We start from the raw sequence: 21,164 nt of genomic DNA, 5'->3' as shown, positions 1-21,164 counted from the left end.
AAGCATAAAATAAAATATTTTTCAGTGAAATAAACGTCACTGCATTTCATCAAAATTTGCGAAGTTATTTCAACGTCACACACTCCGAGTTTATATTCACAAATATTCAACGAAATAATGTGAATTTGGGTAAATAACATCATTATTGGTTTTACATCGTAACTCAGAAAAAGCATAAGCTTTTTCATCATGAATAACGTCATTAACGTATATAATTATGCACTCTTGAACAAACCGGTTGTACGCCTATTATAGGTAAGAACAATCAGAAGCGAATACATTATTAGCAATGCCTATTGATTCTATGCTTGTTACAACTGATATCGGTGATACTAAGACCGCTTGATGTGTTTCTGTTCAATAGTATTTGTGAAGTTTAAAGGAGCCTTTTAAGAGATTTTGGCAGATATTTAAGTTTATCATTCAATGCGAAATATATTGATAAATGTAAACATTGGATCTTCAACGCTCCAGTTGAATAAGAAGAAAATTAAAGAAAGAAAAATGTAACCCTAAACTGGGCTCCAAACATTGTCCCATTAAGTAAAAGTCTAAAACTTAGACCACTTGGGCATCCGAGCTCATACGATGAATGATGTATTTTATACATTATATAAGCAATCCTCGTAGTGTCACACAATATAAAGGCAACAACAGAACTCTCATACTTATTCAATCGTTTCGCGTTGCAACGTTTTAAAATTGCCAGGTTTTTAAATTGTCAAAAGATGAATAAAATGGATATTATAGAGCAAGGTAAATGGTCAGTATTATTATTTCATCACAAATATTATAACTACAACGATAATTTGCCAATCTGAAACAGTTTTTTTTTGTCATTTAACCAAAACGTGAAAAGGCCCCTTTAAATGATTTGTATTAAATAAGAAGCGGACTTACATGCTATGAAAGAAAGCAATAACAAAAATTTGAAGGTGAGACACACCTTTGTTTTGTGACAACTAAAATAAAACGTCATTTTGAGTCAGTATTTGTCATAAAGTCTCTGGCGACTGCTCTGGTTTGGCTGTTATACTTGATTTAAAGAGAAACACCCAAGTATTGCTATCACTATTGCTAGTACAGCATTGTGATGATGTTTAGTAGTAGCAGTAGTTGTAGTAGTAACTGTTTTAGCAGAAGTAAAAGTAGTGATTGCAGAAGCATTGAGATTTAACCACTTCATCTTGGTCATATCTGTTTCGATACTAACTTTAACCTTGTAATTAGCCGGAAGACATTACAAATACTAGTACCTCGTCAAAAATAAAACCTACTTGTCAAATAACACACACACATAGCAAATAGGCTGGTAGTACGTCTGCTGTTGGGTTTGTGGTAATTTACTCTTTTCAAGTCGCAAACAAGATCACTGTTGATGTAGCTTGAAAAACACATGCTGTACACTTGAAGACTTTTCTAACGCAACTTTTTCCAACTTGAATATCTCTGTTATGAGATATGTTTTTTACCATCTCCACGTGCAAACAGATGAATCCATACATACCCCACCTGCTAAAGCTAAAGCGTCCAATCGTCACGGATGAATTATTTTATCGTGAGCTTGCTGGGAATGTAGTCAAATGATCACACGTAAAATATTAAATCAAAATCTTAACTAATAACTGAGATATTCAAGTTTGAAAAGTGTTGCGGTAGAAAAGTCTCCAAGTGTATGTTGATAACTGTAGCTTTGTTTGGGTCTAATCAATTAACTTCCTAGAGGTAAGTTTTAAACATATAATATCGTTTTAAGTTAAGATATTTGTACTTCTCAAAATTATGTATAAGATCAAAACGTGTAAATGTAGTCATACTATAATTTCCAATAAATTATGAAATTCTCACGGTTGAGATATATTTGATTATTTAATGACGTCGAGTGTTTTTTATCGAAATGATTGCTCCCGCCCAAGATCTGATGTCGTAAAACGCGCTACGGAATACGAAACAATATTCTATTTGAAAAAAAAACTCATCAACATGCTTTTTAAGTTGGAGTTTCGATAATATAGAGGACATTTTTATAGAATATTGGCATAAATATAAACATATAATTAATTAAGCAAAATTAGCCGACAACGATCAATTAAGCGTTATAAATCCCGGGTACTTGTAAGTATATTTTCCGTATCAGGGATAAAATTAGGACTATTAAAGAGTACGCGGGTGTATTTAAACAATACCCGAGCCGACAATGACAATTAGAACTATACTGATGACCAGTGCAGTCATATGCTCATTATACGGAAAATAAAAAAGTACCGAGTCCGTCTAAAAATGTTAACTCTTTCAGTGCGGGAACCGAATTTTGAAGGCCTTTGCAAACAGTTTGGATCCAGATGAGACGCCACAGAACGTGGCGTCTCATCAGGATCCAAACTGTTTGCTATTCTGATAGTATTCTTTGAAAAAAATCGAAGAAAATGCGAATTTTATAAATTCAGCAGACGACATTTTAGCAGACGACAAATTTCCCAGCATGCAAAGGGTTAAGGTCAATAGGTAAGCGTGAAGCGCTGAAAACCTCTACTCGATTTCCAAATGACGGATACTGTGGAGTCTCGTTCATATGTTTTGTTGCATAAAGCAACACGAACAACATAAACAGCATCAATTATATGCATTTAGACTGTACTGAAGAAAATTAAGGAAAACGACGCTTTTCACTGTGTGAAAACCACAGTAAGAAAAATGTATCTACAAACTAAAAGTTTACCCGAAATTTAAACGAAAGACCGATCTATCATTTAATTACTGTAAAACATTCAAGTTTCAAGCAAGACAATAGTTACATTATATACATGTACTATCAAAACTCGAGAAAAAAATAGTATATTCTTTACGAGATACAAATACTATTCATGGTCATTTACAATATCAATACACTGCACAGATTCGAGATTGCAAGCTACGCGCGTGTCCTTTTGCTTCGCTTTTGATTATTATGAGCCGTGCTCTGTGAAAAGGGGGTTTAATGCATGCGTGTTTCTTTTGACCTTGCAGTCAAGGATAACCCATGAAAGTGCAAGCACTTATTTCCAACGGGGTGCTTTGGTTTTGCTGAACAGACAGCAAGCAGAAGAGACAGTATTGAGATACTAGTACAAGGAATCCGGGTGCGATACCCTAGCTCTTTGCGAATAGATCCCTTGGTTCATTTACGTGCTCAGTGTATAGCACCGATACACGCGAGAATTACCTGGGTTTCATACCAGTACATCTCTAGATGGATAGGAAACACTTAAAGCATTTCTGAAATTTCCAGTGCCCCGGCCAGGAATTGAACCGGGGACCTCTGGACTGGTAGACCAGTGTGTTACCACTCGATCACCGCATTACCCATAAAGGTGGATGTAATTATGGACGACACTGTCCGCTTTTATGGTATTTTTCGTAATCATGGACGACACTGTCCGCTTTTATGGTATTTTTCGTTGAAAGGATGACCCTTCTTGACGAAAATCCAGTTACGGCAGAAAGTGTCGTCCCTGATTAGCCCGTTCACAGTGCACACACTAATCTGGGACGACACATTACGCATATGCATTAAACCCCCTTTTCACAGAGCGTAGTCCATATTTGAATACCAACAAGTGAGAATAAGATTATTAAATTATATAACAATTCATGTTTGATAGGTTCATGGAATATCGTCAGTTTTTGTATTCGTTACGTTCGATAACAAGTAAACGATTCGTTAACAATTTAAAAGTGCAGATAACTTTGGATTCGCTGATGTAATATCAACAAATTCATCACTATTCTCTTTTTTTGCAACTGACGATGTCACTACACTTTTCTTTATCGTTAGTTCTGCATCAGCCAAACTCGTGGGAAAAGGAGCTTAATGCAAAGGCTAATCATTGACGACACTTTCCGCTTATATGGAATTTTCTGTTTATAGGAAGTCTCATCTAAACGCAAAATCAGTTAAGGCGGAAAGGAAAGAGTCGTCCCTGATTAGAATGTACACGCAACACATGCTAATCTTGCACGACACTTTACGAACATTCATTACGCCCCGGTTTCCCGAAGCGATGCTAAAAATGCAAGTAAGTACATGTATCAAGATTTATCACGGAATTCATTCACAGATCGAGGCCACCTGACGGGAGTTCAATTAGATGCATAAGTCTGTGCACGGACTCTAGATGATATACGCTCCGTGGTCTGTGGCACTAATTGGTAACTCTCGGCCAGCGGATAGTATTGAATAATATATATGGATAATTAGTACAGTTCGTGTATATTTTCCCGTTGAGTTAATTGCATTGTAGATGTTCAATGTATTCACTGACAGATGCTCGTCCAGTATTGTCTAGTCTTTATTATACAACAACAGTGTAAAAAGAAAGCAAACCGTGTAAATTCCGTTCAGTTCACAGTTTACAGGAATATAAACCATAAACTGAACAAAATTGTTTAATATCTCACCTCCTACAAAAATGACCTAATCCCATACACCATCAGTTACTACCAGTGTAACTAACAATATCATCAGTTACAAGAAATACAAACATTCATTTTGACGTACTGCTATATTGTATGTGTTTATTCAATATTTTTTCATAAATTATTGGCTCCTTGTCACAACTTGCGTTTGCATTGAACTTAAACATTCGTCATTTTATAATATATAAGTATACTTGTAAAATATGGGACCAAAAATCGATTCGTTTTCCACGGCATCCTGTGTTATTATAAGTACTATATTTCTCCTCACTGTTAAAAAGGGTAAGAATGCATTATCTAGCATTTTCTGAATGTATTATACGTAACCAAATAATGACATAAGGCCTTTTTAAAGTTTTACAGAAAGGAATTTGTTGAAGTGCATTTCTAACCCATTTATGCGTAGCGTCTAGAAAAAGGCCTTGGCAAACAGCGTAGACTCAGATGAGACGCCACATGATGCGGCGTCTCATCTAGGTCTACGCTGTTTGCTTACAGGAATTTCTATAAGAAATATTCTAAATATAGAAATAAATATACTTGACATCCCTAATTTTGGAAATAAATTGATCCAATATAGAAGGATGGGAGAGTCCACTAGGCATACATGGGTCAAGTTATGATCTTGCCCTTCCTATCGACTGGGCTATATCTCGCTCATTCTAACGCCATGTACTAAATCATTGAAAAATGGTCACATGGAATAACTATATTGAATATTTACTCAAAAGTAAAACACACACCAGGTGAAAATAAGCATATCACCGTCGCTCTGCCATAACTGTGAAATATTAGCTCTGTGAAACATCAGCCGCCTATGGTATGTTTTTGTTAACCCTTAAAGCGCTGGAGCTGAATTTTAAAGGCCTTTGCAAACAGTTTGGATCCAGATGAGACGCCACAGAACGTGGCGTCTCATCAGGATCCAAACTGTTTGCTATTCTGATAGTATTCTTTGAAAAAAATCGAAGAAAATGCTAATTTTAGAAATTCTGCAGACGACATTTTAGCAGACGACAAATTTCCCAGCATGCAAAGGGTTAAAAGGAAGTTTCTTCTTTGCGAAAATATAGTTTCAGCGGACTTCAAAGGATAATCTGGGAGGTGGCTTGGCTTAACGCATGTGCGTTTTATAGAGCGGGCCAGTAACACTATACTTGCATAAACGGAGAACACAAACGACTTACCTGGTAGGTGTGCATCGTCCTTATCGTCTTTTCGTACGAGTAGCGCCGCTAGAACTATGATTATGATGATTAGACAAAGGATCGTGATCGCTATCAACATGTGCAGGACCCCGTAGTCTTTTCTGGAAACATATATAGTTTTTATTTAACACGAGCCTCGTCTCTGGGAAAACTGGGCTTAATGCATGTGCGTAAAGTGTCGTCCCGGAGTAGTCTGTGCGGACTTACCCTTTACGCCTAAACTAGAATTTTCGTTTAGAAGTGCCCAGAACTAAATAAAAACTCTAATACAAGCGGAGAGTGTCGTCAATAATTAGCCTGTGTGACATGCGCATGTATTAAACCCAGAGTTTGCTACACCTTTTCTCATACAGTTACATTTGGGGCTATATTGAAAAGTAATTGTATAATTAGTGGTTAAACCTTGATTGATGTTGCCGTTTTGTTTGTGTAAGTGTTTTAGTAGTTAATCGGTCAAGTATATTGAAGTGAATATGAAATTAATGACCACTGAACCATTTTTAAATTAAAATATAATTTTCGGCGTTTGAAATTTATAGAATGAGACGAAAATTACATTACCTTCAGTATGTATTTGCAACTAGGGGGCGCTGTAGAAACTCGGGGATATTCGTGCATGAGTGAACAGGGTCAGTTTTTGTCATTCGGCCTTGGGAAATCGCATCGTGTACATGTGATTTTTATAGTAATTTGTTAATATTTCATATTATAAAAAATAGATATGTAATTGAATAATTGATACATATACACGTATCTCACTAAATTGACATAGGATAATACTGTATGACGACTGAGGAAAGATTGTATTATCTTTCGCGCAATTATCTGATGTATATTTTATGATGGCTGTTAAGTTTAATAACAAACGGACAGCCGGTATGTGAGTCCCATCGGCTAGTAACAACAAGTTGTGTTTGTTGTATAGGCAAAGAAGGGATGCAAGGAACTGCATTTTCTGCATTTTAATTTTATCGGTGTATGAATGGTCGGCAAAATAACGATTTTCCTAAACGCCGATTGTCGGGCAGGTGTTGTCTTAAAGAAAACATGGATAACTTGTTATAATCGCTTACCGAACTCAACATGTTTGAACCCGCCTTAAACGGGGTAACAATTCTATATGAGTTGCGCTCTGCATGTGCTTAAAGCGTCGTCAAAGATAAGCTTGTAAAGAACGCTTCGGCTAATCAGGGACGCAACTTTCCGTCTAAACTGAATTTTCGGCTAGAAGAGTCTTGTTTAAAACGAATAATACAATAACATCGAACAATATCGCCTTTGGTTAGCCTTCGCGAAATGCACAGGCTAATCTGGGATGCATGAAATCACCTGTTCACTGAGCGTGGCTCATAATGATATTGAGGTTTCAAGTTAGTTAATCAACCACATATTTTTTGGGATCAAACTAATATCTTAATTATCGCTTATATAAAACTGAACATAAATATGAGTATTACCTTGATGTCCTATCTCAACACCATGTACAAACCACTGTCCTTTTTCGAATGTGTAACAACCAACTTCCAATGGAAAATTTACCTGGTCCAACATAGAACGTGCAATAGACTATTCATTGCATATAACGCTCGCGACGTTGGTGACGAATATCTATATCTCTTCAATGTAATGAATTTAATTAATTACGAAAAAAATGAATACCTCAAAAATATATAAGAAACAGAACTTGCCTAAGTTTTGATGCTTTAATGAACGAAAAGAATACACACACGCCATTGAATCTAGGCAAGGTCTCTAATGCAGTTCTGAACAGAATACATAAGCCATCCGGCGAACAGCAAGTTATTGCCTTTGTATTGTTAATATTATTGTTGGCAGTATGTTCGCAATATATTCATCTTAATATGTTCATATGCTTCTGTTTGTATATGTATATGATAAATATGCACATACATAAAAACAATAGTGTATAACCGCAGCCTGTCACGTATCTGTATTTATATGATTTTACCTCATATCGCATTTGTTAATGTTTGTACTAACCCTTTCAGTGCAGGAACCGAATTTTAAAGGCCTTTGCAAACAGTTTGGATCCAGATGAGACGCCACAAAACGTGGCGTCTCATCAGGATCCAAACTGTTTGCTATTCTGATAGTATTCTTTGGAAAAAAAATGAAGAAAAAGCTAATTTTAGAAATTCAGCGGACGACATTTTAGCAGACGACAAATTTCCCAGCATGCAAAGGGCTAATATATTATACTTGATACACTCAAGACCGTAAATCGCGGGGTAAATGAGCAAATGCAACTTCCGAGGTGTTGCTCAGGCCCGGATTTTTTTTAATATCATGGATACCTTTATAGGTTGATTAGGTTTTATATGTTTGTTCAACATATTTCGCATTATTTGTTTAAAAATCGACAAATGTTGTGCGATTCAACGAATATAAATTGTCCGCAAATTTACAGAAACATACTTTCTCAACCCATGGGCGTTTATCATCGCTGAATCGCACTGCATTGTCCGACTTTGACAATAATGCGATACATGCTGAAAAACATTTAAGTCCTAATCACCCTGTAAAAATATCCATGAAATTTCAAAACATCCGGGCCTGAGCGCCGCCTCGGTAGTTGCATTAGCTCATTTATTAATGCATCTCACAACAGAGGTGGCGCTCATGATTAACGGCCGTGAAACTAGCATTTTAGAAAACAGCACAACATTAATCAGCTTTTTTTCATTAAGATCTTGTTGGATTTCACACATATCATCATGTATGTACTGTTTTGAGGTAAATATAATGTAATAAGCAAAACTGACAAACCATTAATCATTTAACGATATTAGAGTTTATAGAATATATAATACTTCATGTTTCGGTTTTATACTTTAAAACAAGATTTGCCGATATAGAGTAGATTTATAGCGATGATTTTAATGATAACCGATAAAAGTCGGCTCTTGAGAAAACTTGTTTTCGACGGATTTATTTCCTATGTTCCTCAAGTGTTGGCCTAGTTTAAGTACATGCACACTTTAAAAGCATCAGCGTTTCCTCAGTCGCAGAAATATTAAGTTACCTATATAATAAAGAAGCCAGTGGTAATCAAATTAATAATTTCAATATAAAATAACTTTCTACAAACAACACAACACAGGTTACAGGAAGCAAACATTGAATGTAAATTGTAATTTAAATGTATAAAATGATTCAAATAAAATGGTATATTATCTTAGTCGTCTTAGTATTAAACGCGTACTATCTTCTGATGAATGTATAAAAAGTGTGTTTTTAATGTTAATGTCAAATAATTCTTAAAATTTCACATAACAAAGCTAGTTAGTTGTGAATATTTTACGAAGATGTAAACAGCTGACACGTGGGACGGATTAGTATAAGCTCCAATAGTGAGAATACATCAGACGGGGAAGTCTCAAAAATCGTATAAGGCAATTGTTTTGCACATTTTTGTTACATTGTTGACAAAGTTATATTAATAGTATTTATCATAGATAAATAACATTCCATTTCTTGGATTATTTGGATTGTAGGTAATAAATAATATTGTATTATTTTAGCAGCAGCATTTAGTGCTATGATTCTAATCACGATATGTGGTGAAATGTACATCTAAGTAAGCGCATGTACCTAGATTTGTATCATTTAACCATTTAACACTTAGATTCGTATCTTGACGCATTTGTGGCCCCATAGAAAGTTGATTTAAGTTAAAGACCTTTCTTACTAGCTTCAAGTTTTAAAATCTTCATTTCCAACCCTTAGTTACTGATGAGCAGCAAGCAGCATAAAACATGAATAGACTGCAAGTTACTCGCATGCTGTTCGGGTTTTAAGCTGGTTTCAATGGCCATTTTCACTTTGCTTCTTATGGGGGAATGGGCTAATACTTTCATACATGAAAGCCGCCAAACGGAAGTTCAATGTGTTACAGGGCCAGCCGTTATACTAATTGATATCTCACGGCCAGCGGATAGTATTGGACCTATCTGGATAATTAGTACATTATGTGTTATTTGTCTAGTAGAGGTGATAGAACTGTTCGTATACCTATGTATAAGTCTAAATAAACTCTATGTTCTGTTCAGTTCAATGCCTTTACTGTCATATGTTCGTTCCTCATAGTCTGGGTTTTATTAAACAACTGCTGTACATAAAGCAAGAACATTTTGTGTTTTAAGTTCAGTCCAGAGATCAAAAACGTAGGAATTAATTTTCTTACAGTTACAGGGCGTCATCCCATGTGACGACCCAGTCCGTAGCATCCGTAGCGTCCGCCTGGTTATTATGCCATGTCAAATGTTTTAACCTATTTATGCCTAGTGGACTCTCCCATCCTTCTTGATTGGATCAATTTATTTCCAAAATTAGGGATGTCTAGTAGATTTATTTTTATATTTAGAATATTTCTTACAGAAATCCGTTTAACCATCATGCGGCGTCTCATCTGGGTCTACGCTGTTTGCCAAGGCCTTTTTTCTAGACGCTATGCATAAATGGGTTAATAAACGTATGATTTATCTTAGTTGTTAACAACAAACATAACAGTCTTTTTTTGTAAATATGCCACATTCTTCTACGCCTGACATATTTAAAACTTAATGTGCACCACAAAAAATGAATATAATATTATATTATTATATTTTTTAGCCTAAAACTCGATTCATTATCAGGTTTCTACCACTACATTCCGTCATTAAATACGTTATGTGTTTTGTCTGGATTTTTTGTTCGTCTTAAAAAACATTGCAGTCATATAAATGCGAAAATGTATCATAATATTTCTCCACGTGCTTTAATAATTAAATAACTTTCATAACAATTGTAATGTAAGTGTGCACGTGTCAGAAATCTGTTTAAAGCAATTATTATTAACATCACCCGGGTTGAAGCTTAACATTATATATATTATTATATATAGAGAGTGTTCATTATATGATGGTATAAGATCTTATTTGATTGATAATGCAATTTCTGTGGTGCCTGAGTTTCAGGGTTTGCATTCTGTTGATAAAATGTCAGTTTTATTCACTAATTTTTCACTAATAAGAACTTGTGTATTTTAAGCAAGTTGTGTCAAGCAGTAAACAGCTTGTTGGTGAGGCTGGCTGTTTAAGCGCTTGTGCTGATGACATAGTTTTTATAATACTATCATCTATTGTAGCTCAGAATGCTGACCAGCAATACATGTGTTTTGTGATACTATTGTAAATAAGACCCAAAGTTGCAATATAGTGGAGAACAATGACATGGCATAGTCCACGCCTATATTTGGTTTGCTATCACTTCACTCAGATTAGAGTTCCTTTTTACCATGTCTGTTCTTGGTAAATGGTGTTTTGGATCCTATGTAGGTCTAAGTGCCATATGTGGTATACGATTTGCTCGATTTAACCTGCCGGATCTTACAGCAATTCTGTTTGATCAAACTCACTATCTATGTAGGGACTCACTATCTATGTGAGGATTGTTACTCACTATCTATGTGAGGATTGTTACTCACTATCTATGTGAGGATTGTTACTCACTATCTATGTGAGGATTGTTACTCACTATCTATGTGAGGATTGTTACTCACTATCTATGTGAGGATTGTTACTCACTATCTATGTGAGGATTGTTACTCACTATCTATGTGAGGATTGTTATATTGCTCACTATCTATGTGAGGATTGTTGGATTGCTCACTATCTATGTGAGGATTGTGTGACTGCTGACTATCTATGTGAGGATTGTTGGATTGTCTCAAATCATCGTTCTTCACACAAAGAAATTGAAGTTATACTCTTAGCAATATGTGTAAATATTTAAAGGCTGTGGTTTAGTAAATTTAGCTCTTTGTGTTTCTGTGTATGGCTCTTTGAGCGCTTGTGTCGGGGCTGCTTAGCGGATGACATAATTTGTACAACACTACCATCTCTTATAGCTCAGAATGCTGAGCGGTATTACATGTGTTTTACGATACTATTGTAATGCTCTGTAATGTGTAACAGTGTGTTGATGAGATGTAAATAAACTATTAACTCTAAATCTTATATTGACTTAGCAATGCGGTCTAATCGCTATTTGGGCGGTATCATGGTAGCATCGCGCATGTACGCCGCCTACCAGCCATGTTTAACATACATCCCTACTGCGTGTGCTAATTAGTAATTATGCGTTACACGCTAATGAATATTGTCAGAATGTAATGGAATGCATTCCGTTTGGTGTAGTTATATTATGGTCAGTCTGATAAAATCCTATGCATGTAATGCTATGATGTCATGAAAATGCTGATATGAACAATACATGTACCTCACTTTCTGGTAATATCCACATACCGGAGTCCGGTTTTACGAGGGTCCCACATATATAATTGTATTGATGTTGAATTGTAAACAAGTTGAATCAAATACTTAAGAATAACAACAAGTCAATCACATAAATTGTTAGATTAGTATCCCATGAATCAATGTAGGTTATCTTTAAGAACTGGTTAGAAAAATTCACTATTATCATAATTTTAAATGCATAGAGGTAATTATATAATTATCAAAAACGCGAAACTCAACCAAACTATATACATGACATTGCACAGCAATGGAAATTTACATAATGTGGATAGAAAAAAGAAATTATAACATACGATTGATAGTATGTACTTTTCAGTTTTCTAAATTACATTATCTACACAATAATATATTGATATAAAGCATATTAATGGCTTATATTCAAGTGAAGACCGACAAACCTCGCGTGTTGAGAATAATTTGTTTCCGATAGTTTTATTTTAGAAATGTATATACAATTGTTTCGAATGTATCCACAAAACAAAAAACGCTTAACATTTAAAATGATCTTCTCACGGTTTGGTAAATTGACAAAATTGAAAAAGTTGTTTCAGATTCGCAAATTTTCGTTTTAGTAATGATATATGTGAGGAAACAGTATTACTGAACATTTACCATAGTCCAATATAGCCATTATATGTATCTTTTGATGATTTGAGACCTAAAAATTATAAAGCGTTGCAACGCGAAACGATTGAATAATTTGGAGAGTTCTGTTGTTGTCGTTTAAATTTACGAAACTACGAAGATTGCTTTTATGAAGTATAAAATACTTAATGTGTATACCCGGCGGAATAGCCGAGAGGGCTAATGCCTTTTTACTTCAGACTAACTCCAGGACTCAGGGGGTCACTGGTTCGAGCCCTAGTATCGGCTACTTTTTTTTTCCTTTTTTAAATTTTATTCTTGATTTTTTAACGGAGCTTTTAAGATCCAATGTTTACATTTATCAATATAAAGCATTTAATGACAAACTTCAAAGTATGCCAAAATCTGTGAAAAGGCCCCTTTAAATTGTATACTATCGCACGCGATTTCTTTGTAAACTTGTACAGGCTACTGCTTCACTCATGTATAAATAATCAGTTGTTGCTTTTGTGTACAGGATGAAGCATTATCACAATTGGACTTGTTAAGACGTTAATAAACTAGTAAGTTATAAACGAGCCAATAAAAGGCTTGGAAAATATGAACAAATGACACATACTTGCGTAAAAATATATTTATAAAATAAACCGAAAGTAAAAATTAAAAATTAAAAATACACATGCAAATCCTTAACTTTGAAATTTTCATTTAATAACAGTAGGTATTGAAGCAGGCATTAAGGTACGCCACACTTCTCCTTATTAAAAAAATACTTATACAATCACGTTTTAAGTAACGGACAAAACTGTGAGGCAATAACATAAAGGTGAAAACGTACCAACCACCGCGATAGCATACATTTGTAACGGCAATAGTAGTTACATACCTGGCTTTATATCCGTCTGGCATTTTGACGTTTGCACTTCTTTCTGACTTCACGAGAAACACGTGCTTATTTCGAGACAAATCACAACGAATTCAAATGACGTTTGTGTTGATGTTTTTTTTGTTGTTGTTTCTTTTCTTAAGCAAATCCAAACTTATTTATATTCATAGGCAAAACACTTTTAAATAGTAATGAAGGTTTACCTTTCCCGGTCATGAAAAAACAAATGAAACAGTTCAACGCACATTCATGTTTTGTCACATACATCGCTATGAATGTCAAACTGGTCACTTTTTAGTTTGATATTTTAAAAGGTTTTCTTAAGGTTTTATTAATTGCTGAAAACATATCAAAATACGATCAAGTTATTAAAAAAATACGCATTTAAATATCCATCATTCTAGTCACCTGAAAAAACCCACTTAATGTTGCGAACATGTACGTTTCCCGAGCTATATATCACTAATGTTCGCTTGGTATTCAACATCCGTTATCAAAAGCGGTCTGTGACTACTGCACGGAATGAATTATTGTCGGGGGCACATTCCTATAGATTCCACCCCAGGAAACTCTTAGCGTCTCACGCTCGGAAATGTATGCACTCTATTACATGAGTTGTTTTCATTCTCTGTAACACATTAACACATATTGTTGGAGAATTAATAGTTGCCAACCTACTTAGATAAAGATGATGATGATAAGTGTTCGAATCGCATCGTGTTTTGTTTATAGTAAAAAACTTTATACTATAATCTTGCTGTATCCGAATATCATGCCATTTTGCTGTGGCCACTTAGTTGTAAAATATATGTTTGTGTTAATTGATAAAACGCAAACCAAGTTAGATAGAACTGATTGGTTGGAACGACTTCTTTTTCTGGCGTTTTGTACACATTGTACAGTTTGTAGTACCGGATAGTCATGATATTTGATAAATGTCTGCTTGGATCTGAAGTCTATCGAACGACCTGTCGACCACTTTGTGAAACTTTGTTTACAGTCTTTTTCACATGCAAATGGAAAAAGTTATATCTAGCACACTTGAAAGCTTTTTTGATTCAACGTTTATTTCAAATTATGTTATGCCAAGTCCATTAATATTATCATATTGTAATGACTTGTCATCCACAGTATATATAATATTTGACAAACACGATCGGAGGCTTGAAACAAAATATATTTTTTATTTAGTTTAATGCGACCTACTCCTTTTATTTTCTACTAAGCTTACTCATTTAATATGCACATATTTGTTATACAATCAAACAGTTTTTAGATGCTATTAAAAATTAAACTCGAAATATCTAAATGGTATAACAACATATTTTGTTGACAATTGAACTTAAATAAAAGGTTACATAATTGTATCACAAATTTCATTATTCAAGAGCTAAAATAGTTTCCCATAGTTATCTTGCGTATATATTTCTTCTTTCCCGTGAGTACTCGTGAGTTATCGTGACTAATCGTGAGTACACGTGACTGCTCGCAGTAAAGCTTTAGATGTTATCCGCGAATAAATATAATACATACTATTTCGCAGCGGCATGTACACTGTCTCATAACTCCGTGGTAAAAAATATTTGTGAAACACCATTTACATATTAAAATCACGTAATACACTGGAAATGTTCACATAGCACAAATTGTACTTGTCACATACTTGCATATTGTACTTGACAATATGACTAGGAAATGTTTGCTAACAACTCTGTCCCGAAGATATAAAAGGCGTCTTGCTTCCTCACGAAGCGTTTATCCGACATTTCGCACATTCGCCGCATGTGTCGTTTGGCGCTTTCCCACGCAATTCCGGATTTCGTGCTGCTACTAATGATACTGTGTAATGGGGGATAATTGCAAGACGACTTTACTGATTTATGTCGTCTGACTTTAAAACCAAGATCCATTAATGTAGATATCAGGAATTAGGAGAGGCATTACCTTTCGCGGATGTAATGTTCCGACCGCAGCGTGTATACATTATACATGAAGTTGACAAAATAAGCTAATGAATTTGTTGTCACTGCGAAATTGTGCTTCTTTAAAGGGGCCTTTTCACAGATTTTGGCATGTTTTGAAGTTTGTCATTAAATGCTTTATATTGATAAATGTGAACATTGGATCTAAAAAACTCCAGTAAAAAATCAAGAATACAATTTAAAAAAAGAAAAAAAGTAACCATTAGCAGGTTTCGAACCACTGGCCCCTGGAGTAAAAAGCCTATCAATTAGACCGCTCGGCCATACTGCCGAGTATTTGTGTAAGACGTAATTTATACTTTATATAAGCAATCTTTGTAGTTTCACAAAATACAACGACAACAACAGAACTCGCCAAATTATTCAATCGTTTTGCGTTGCAACGCTTTATAACTTTCAGGTTTTTTAATCGTCGAAAGGTGCATATAATGGCTCTATTAGAGCATGGTAAATGTTCAGTATTACTGTTGCCTCAAAAATACAAATATCATAACTTAAATCTGAAACAACTTTTTTTCAATTTTTTCAATTTACCAAAACGTGATAATGCCCCTTTAAGCCCGCGGGCACATTAAAAAAATAATTTCATGATTGCAGTCTTCTTAGTATTGGTGTTTCCAATAGCATAACATTGCAATATAAGCGAATACATTCATAATAATTCACATATCGAGTAAAAATATATACAAATTATTTTTTAGTTGTCAGTAACAATTTTTTTATCAATATATACATGATTTATACGAATAATCATTTACTTCACGGTGCATATAGCATATATCAACAAAATAATTTATATCTATAAATGAATTATCTTAAACGAGTAAATGCGTTTAAAATCCCCTTTTGTAAGTTTAAAACCTTTTCTGTTTATTATTTTATTTTATATCCTATTTACTTTACGTTCAAACGGAAGTTGAAGGGAAGAAGTTAATCGCAAACTACCCAACATGATTTGATATCCACTATTTTATGTATATCAAATAATATGGGCCGTGTTGTGGGGTTTAATGCATTTGCGTAAAGTGTCGTCCCAGATAAGCAAGTGGAGTCCGCACAGGCTAATCAGGGACGACACTTTCCGCCTCAACTGGATTTTTACATGAAGAGACTTTCTTGAAACGTCAAAATATCATAAAGTGTCGTCCCTTATAAGCCAATGCGGACTGCAGAGGCTAATCTGGAACGACACTTTACGCTTATGCGTTAAAACCCCTTTTCACAGAGCACGGATCACATATATGCTACAGTGTATTGTCATATGTTCTAAAGATCCTTTTAGGCCATTAACGTTGTTGCACCATGAACGTTATTCGGCAGGTTGTCCCCACGTGTTGTAATGTCAGACAGAATCCCTTAATAGGGACTTTTTGTATAGATTGGCAAAATTACTACTTTACAAAATTTCATCGATTTAAAAAAAAAGGCATTCTATTAAAACAAGCAGAACAGAAGAGTACAATTCTTTATTATGTTTCACAGGTCACATAATAATAATATTTAAATTGCTACCGCTTAAATTGCTTAACCGTAAGCAATTTACCCGGTAGCATATTGCATTATTGTCTTCACAACTTACTCGCCATAAGTAACAAATTGCTCACCATTTGCATTTAACTTTTCATGAGTAATAATTATTAACAGTATTTTTACAGGTATTGGTTTACAGTACAAAGGTGTGATGATTATGCCCGATGTCGTACTGTTTTAATTACCGTTTTGTTTTTTATTACGGAAACGGTAAAACTGTGATCTGTTGTCAATCAATCTGCGGTAAACGCTTAAATCGTTACCAACGTCAAACAAAAATAATGGTCACCAGTTAACACTGCCTTTTACCCCGCCCTCATTCGTGACTTTCCAATAGACCATAATTCCTTTTCGAGTTGGTGACTTCCGGTTTCCGGTCTCGCGAATTATTATTTGGACAAAAGAAACAGAGAAACACTGCGTACGTAAGCGGTTTCATATTTATGATAATAATCTATTAATTAATAACATTCAAATGTTTATTGTGTACTTATATCTAAATATTATCGCAATTAGTGTGTTGTTTCAATTAAAGACGAAATTATAATTTCGGAATTCAACATTATGCTTAGTGGGTGGGGTAAATTAAAAACATTCATCTAGTTGAATACAATAAAACAAAACACAGTTCTCAAATGCTCAAACATACAAAATAGCATTTGCAATTATTTTAAATATTATGTGTTGTCAAAATAAGACTATATTGTTTTTGTATACTGTTGATCAGTTTAAAATTTGTGAAAACGTACTCAGACTAAGTGAAATAATTTTTTTAGACTTGTTAAGTTGTTTTAAAATACTACAATGCTGTCTTATAGGTTATTGAACATCCTTTTTCTGAACTAGATTTTAAATGATAACTGGTCCATTTTAGCAATTTCTATTTTAAGATATCCGATGGATCCTCCTCCTCCCATCAACCGCTCACCACGGATTGCAGGAGGCTACAAAGGAACAGTTTAACAGACCCGCAGCTTTTATGCCATGAATTATTGACACAGACTTTAACCCTTATTTTAGTGACTTGCTTAACACGAACGAAAAAAAGTTAGAAATTTATATTTATGTTGAACTTGAAAATGCTATTAAATGTTCATAGATGACACAACTAATGAGTGTGTGTTTATTAATTCTTATTCATACACTGTTACATACATGATAGATCTTTAATATTATTACTAAATTGTATTTGAAACAGAAATAAATAAATGAGTCGCATTTTTAGAAAACTGGGCTTAATGCATGTGCATAAAATGTCCCAGATTAGCCTGTGCAGTCCGCACAGGCTAATCAGGGACAACACTTTCCGCTTTAATGGTATTTTTAGTTTCAAGGAAGTCCATCCTTACCGGAAATCAAGTTTAGGCGTAAAGTGTCATCCCTGATTAGCCTGTGCGGACTGCACAGGCTAATCTGGGATGACACTTTACTCAAATGCATTAAGCCCAGTATTCTCAGAACAAGGCCCAAATGTAAATTTTAAAACATGTGCTCTTTGTTATGACTAGACACAATAGGGTTGTAACCAAGGAAAGAACCAGACAATTGAAAAACATAAATATGACAAAACTTGTTTATTTTGAACATTTCTGGAATAATTTATACAACAAATTTTGGACAAATAAGCTTTATTAATTTAGAAAATATTTTCTCGAAAAATGTACAGTTATCACAGCGATATAACAGTTATTACAGTCAGTGTTTCTGTTGATCATCATTTAAATGCTGACAGGAGTCTATGGTTGCCACTGTCTGAATGTGACCGGTTGTTGAAAGGCCAAGTACATAGCAGAGTAACACAATCCGTGCCTTTTTAGGGAACTTGGGGTCAATGTTGTACAGTTGACCAAGCTTTTTCAACTGATCGGCCATAAGACTTGCCACGCTGTTGTAATCTTTCAGAGTCTGCTGTAGAGTTTTGAGTTGCTGAAAAAAAAATTTAGCAAGTGCTAAGAGAATGGCTTACTATATTCACATTCTAACATATTGTTTCTGCAATGAATTTAAATAGGAAACTTAAAAAAGCTACAACATATCGTCCCCTCCCCGCGAAAATGAACAACCTTAATATTTACAAGAAGGAAAAAACTTCTTTTCTTTTAAATTACAGAATGAAGCTAAAATTTTGCATGATGACTTTTCCAATAACCCTACATGTGTCATAATATTTTAAGTAACGTGTGATTTTCTTCTGTAAAAAATATGAGAAAAATGTCTAACTCAAGCTTTCAAAGCTTGAGTTAGACAATTTTGTCATATTTTATCATCTGCCGCATTTACTTTGGAAATGTTCGCATTTTCTATGGAAATTTTTGCACACATTTACATGGGTATAACTTTAAAAGCCGATTGGATAGGACCATGAAATTCTTCGCGGAACAAGCAGGTCGTTTTCACAATTGAGAACATGTAAAAACCCATTTTCGCGCCAAAACTGAGATTGGCCATGTTCTTAATGATCTAAATAATGTTGTTCTTGGGTACTTTGTACTAATGTAAGAAAAACAGGTTTTGTAATATTTACTAGTAGTATGTACATTAAAAGTATATGTGCATGCATACAGTACCATTGATAATTGTCTGTAATGGAAACTTCATAACAAGTGCAGGATTGTTCTAGGTGCATATTGAAATCCCAATAGTGATTTTTACCAAACATTATTTTTCAAGAGTGGGTATACAACGCAGATTTTAGGTCAGCCAATACAGAGAAACGAACATGGATCTACCAGGATTTCACAATCTTTGATGATTATTTATTACAAATCATAAAAAAAGGTTAAAATGAATATAATAAAAATATTGGTTAATATAAATATTTATTTGAATTAAGAAAATTGAAACATTAAAAGATGGCAAATAATACATTGATTCTGAAGTGAATATTGTTATTGCATGGTTTACTTCTCATACTTGTAAAATATTCAGTCATTTCATAATAAGTTGAAATGATATTTAAGAATATAATTACATGTATACCAAAAATAATAACAAGAATTGTGAACAGAATAGGTTAATTTTTTAGGCATTTGATTTTTTTTAGTTTTTCAGCTCATATTTTTCATTGATTAATTGTATTTAGTATCTTGATGAGTTTCTGTTTGTAAATAAAACTGCCATTTATATACAATGTAGTATCAACAAATATTGAATAGACACATGTAATAAGTTCAAGTGCATGGGTAAAAGCAAAACAAAAAAAGACACATTAAGACAATGTATGTAGTTTCATATAAAATCATTCAAAAACAAGAACATCCACACTTTCAAGTAATACATGTTAACATAAATTGTAGATAAGAAAAAGTCAAATATATTATATTTAATATTTGTTTTTTCAGTCTCCTATTGTGTAACAATAGTAAAAGGAGGTATCACATTAAGAGCCCAATAAACAGGAAATTGTGGTCTGACACCATGACAACAATTACCCTGCTGAAGACAGTATTACACAAGCAATTTGGAACGAGATGTCATAAAGTACCCAAGATACTGATCCTGTTACTGATAGTTATTGTTCAAAATCAGAATCTGCATATAAATAACGTAAAATACCCATCAGTATCAAACAAACAAAAACATTTTGTAAACATACTTTATCAACCGAAGTTGATTGTTTTCGTTGTTGCAACAGCCAAATCTGTTTACATTTGACCGGAAGTCACCAACTCGTCTAGCCGCAAGGAGTTATGGTCTACTGGAATATAGCGAATAAGCATTCTCGTCACCAGTAAAAATCACTGTTTGGCGACTAGAAAGTCACCCAATAATTTCTCGTGCCATTACACGACACGGTTCAGTGATACAGTTATAACGTAAATCGCCGAGTGCCGGTTATCCAAATGTTTGAACAAGTATTGTCGCAGTGTTAAGCGTGACCAATTAAGTGATTAACCATATGGATTATCGGGCCTTTCCGGGTCTAGTGTTATCTGTGTATTCATGACAAGACAAGACATATTTATTCAGACTTGCACAGTGTACATCGTCTAAACACTATACATTTCACAATCAAATATGTCACAGAAATAAACATAGTAAAAATATAAACATAAGCAGCATCGTATACGGTTACGAAAATTAAAGGTAAAATATTCTTTTAAATATGAGGGATAACTGTTGAAGTTAGGTAACAACATTAGAAATATTATTTCTTAAAATCATAGCATCTTTTACAAATTTTGCTAATTTAATTAGTTCA

At 34.2% G+C, this 21,164-nt stretch overlaps 1 protein-coding gene across 1 annotated transcript in view; it reads right to left on the bottom strand.

The window, feature by feature from the left end:
- LOC127831229 (neprilysin-1-like) overlaps nucleotides 1-20,682 on the bottom strand; it is a 64,227-nt gene extending 43,545 nt beyond the window's left edge. The window contains exons 1-2 of the mRNA XM_052356215.1: nucleotides 20,629-20,682; nucleotides 18,694-18,889 (exon numbers count right to left, since the gene is read on the bottom strand). Of these exons, the coding sequence (XP_052212175.1) occupies nucleotides 18,694-18,889; nucleotides 20,629-20,682 (250 nt within the window). The remainder of the gene's footprint in view (nucleotides 1-18,693; nucleotides 18,890-20,628) is intronic.
- Nucleotides 20,683-21,164: the final 482 nt, after the last annotated feature.

Source organism: Dreissena polymorpha, chromosome 5 (genome assembly GCF_020536995.1).
Source record: "Dreissena polymorpha isolate Duluth1 chromosome 5, UMN_Dpol_1.0, whole genome shotgun sequence".
NCBI classification, from domain to species: Eukaryota; Metazoa; Mollusca; class Bivalvia; order Myida; family Dreissenidae; genus Dreissena; species Dreissena polymorpha.
The sequence above is the reverse complement of the archived record's forward strand: the minus strand, read 5'-3'. Positions and strand labels throughout refer to the sequence as shown.